General features: G+C 47.8%; 1 protein-coding gene across 1 annotated transcript in view; it reads right to left on the bottom strand.

Moving 5' to 3' along the window:
* Nucleotides 1-335: 335 nt before the first annotated feature.
* Nucleotides 336-2,720, bottom strand: part of LOC103797083 (segment polarity protein dishevelled homolog DVL-1-like) — a gene marked incomplete at both ends in the record, with an annotated part of 4,544 nt that continues 2,159 nt past the window's right edge. Inside the window, 3 exons of the mRNA XM_009069278.1 lie at nt 336-542; nt 1,073-1,240; nt 1,882-2,013. Of these exons, the coding sequence (XP_009067526.1) occupies nt 336-542; nt 1,073-1,240; nt 1,882-2,013 (507 nt within the window). The remainder of the gene's footprint in view (nt 543-1,072; nt 1,241-1,881; nt 2,014-2,720) is intronic.

The raw sequence follows: 2,720 nt of genomic DNA, 5'->3' as shown, positions 1-2,720 counted from the left end.
GGAGTGTGATTTTCCTTTTGTGCTCAGCACTGCAGGAAAAGCCAAGAGCACTTTGGTTCTAATCCCTGTTCCATCAGCAAAGAAACAGCCTCATTCCCAGCAATATGCTGAGAATTCCTGCCTGGGTTAAAACATGCCTGGCAGTTTCCATACAGAGCTGAAAGCCTAACCCACTCCACCACAGGCACAAACACCTCAGGTTCAGTGCTGATGCACAAAATCCATGCAGGTAGCATACAAAACCACGGGACAGGCACAGACAGTATGAAGGAACTCAAGCAAATGGTTAGGGCTAATGAGAGCTGTGGAAATGAGCCCCAGGTTGAGCACCTTACCTTCACTTTGCTGGCTCCCTGCACTGCCACTGCCATAGCTAAAGCCTGGGTCTTGGTATGCTGGTGGAAAACACGGAGGGGGCAGAGGATACTGGTATGGATACCCTTGGCCTAGTGGCCAGGGAGCAGCAGGATGTGGGAGTGGAGCCAGGGTGTCCTGATCCGAGGCCCCGCTGGAACCATTGTTAAGGTTCAGTGCAGCCAGGTCTGGAAAAGAGGGAAAAAGGTAAAGACTGGTGAGAACATTCCCATTTCACAGCCTGGAACCTAAATGAGACTGACAAGCATGGAGCCTGTGGCATCACCAGGAATAAATCCTGAGGCTTTCTTGAGCCTCAGTGCAATGCTCTGCTGGATGAGTTCATCCTTGTGTTCCAAGGAGTCTAATTGCCTGGTGTAACAGGAAGCATCAACTACCTGTCATGCAGCTTCAGAGTAATGACCTGTTCTGGAACACCCACTTGTGAAACCCACAGAATCCCAGAAGAGTTGGGGTTGGACCTCTGGAGATCATCTAGTCCAACCCAGGCAGGGTCAGCTGGAGCAGGTGGCATGGAAACACATCCAGCTGGGTTGGAATATCTACAGAGAGGAGACTCCACACCCTCCCTGGGCACCTGCTCCAGTGCTCTGCCACCTCCATGGACACAAATTCTTCCTCATGGTGAGGCCACTCTGTGCCTCCTGTGAGCACAGGAACACAGGGGCAGCTCTGCCCTTCCCAGAAGGGAACTTACTGCCACAGAGGTCTCCAAAGACGTAGTAGCACTGTTCTGAGAAGGTGATTTTGTTCACAGTGTGCCTGAGGTAGCCATGTTTCAGCATGCTGCTGGCATATTTCCTAGCCTCCCGGCGGTCTTTGAAGCCTTCTACGTGTGTGTAGAGCCAGTCAACCACATCTGCTCCTAAGATGAGGACAGGAAGAGGAGACAAATTGATCCAATCGAGCACTACATGAAGAGTGACACCCAACACGCACACAGAAAATCTTGTTTACACACATTCCTCAACCTCTTTGAGCTGCAGCAGTGAAAATGCAAAGGATTTCCAGAAGGGAAGTGATTGGGAGAATCATCCACCTCAAGAAACAGGTGGCAGGTTGCCCTAACTGACTCCTTTTGTCAGCAAAAAGTAACTACAGCCTAGACTGAGTAAATACTAGCACAGCTCAGGTCACAGGTAGACTAGCTGTGGTAGTTTTAAATGTAATTAAGATGCTTTATTAAGGTTTTGTGGCTGTCTGGAACTGGAATTCCAAGGGTTGTTGCTCGCTGAGCCTAGGCAGATTGCTAAAGCCACAAGGAGTTACCTGGAAAAGCTGAGCTAGAACAACTAAGTGTTAAGGATCAGCTCTGGGTGGTCACGAGAAACAAGCAGCAATTTTGGCTCTCCAGGCTCAAACAAGAGCTGTTAGTTATTTCCTGTCACACTTAGAGCTGTTCATCAATACCAAGTTAAGGGACTCTAAGACAGGGGAAAAAAGCTCATATTTTCTTGGCCCTATTTCCACCATGGTTTCCCCCTTAGAATTCCTTGGATCTCTTACCTATCACTGCATTGGAGATGGTGATTTTTAACCACATCCTGTCCCGAATTTCAAGGCCTGAGTCTGGGAGCTGCATAACCTTGACAATAGTAGCCATGTCACTCTTCACAGTTAAGGGAGACTCTTCTAATTCTAAAAGGAAGAAAGGTTAGAGCTGCTTTGAAATGAACTGGGTCTGAAAAGAGCTTCTCAGCTCCCAATTCGGATGAAACAGAGTTTTACCAACAGATGCAAAAGAAGACACAAAGTTTCTCAAATGTTCCCTCACCCAGGGCATAAATTACAGCAATTGTACCAGTTCTTCAGAGCCTGTGCTCAGTGCAAAGAGTTTAGCCACTGAAATGTTGAGTCTCCACATGTCTTGAATTCACAGAGTAGTTCCAGGTCAGCACTGTGAACCCACAGTGAGATGGCAGGAGAGGAACCCAAGGACTTCTATGACCATCACTTTCCATTCCAGCTGTCCATGGACAGCCCTTCCCACCCCAGGGATCAGTGCACTGTGTGCAGAACTCTGTAGGACAAGAGTTTTTGGCTTGTTCTTTAACTTTTGGGTTAAGTAGTTGTCAGAAGTAACACCCATTTGCATGGAGAAAGAGGACAAGCATGTCTCAATCCATGTCCATTTGTTGGGTTTTTAAGACTTGGACATCAGCATTCTTGGGGAGAACTGAAATGAGAAATCTTCCACCATCAGCAGAAAGGCTAGTGGTTTCCCTAGGTTTTCCCAGGATCCCAGTGAAGGCAGCCTTACAAGTGACCAAGTCACACAGATTTACTTTGTCCTGCATTTTTCTGGTAGACATCCTCAGGGGATTCCCACTTTCCTGGTCAATCTT

The sequence above is a fragment of the Acanthisitta chloris genome, unplaced genomic scaffold (genome assembly GCF_000695815.1).
Source record: "Acanthisitta chloris isolate BGI_N310 unplaced genomic scaffold, ASM69581v1 scaffold22082, whole genome shotgun sequence".
NCBI lineage: Eukaryota > Metazoa > Chordata > Aves > Passeriformes > Acanthisittidae > Acanthisitta > Acanthisitta chloris.
Note: the sequence above shows the minus strand (reverse complement) of the source record. Positions and strands in the feature narration are given on the sequence as shown.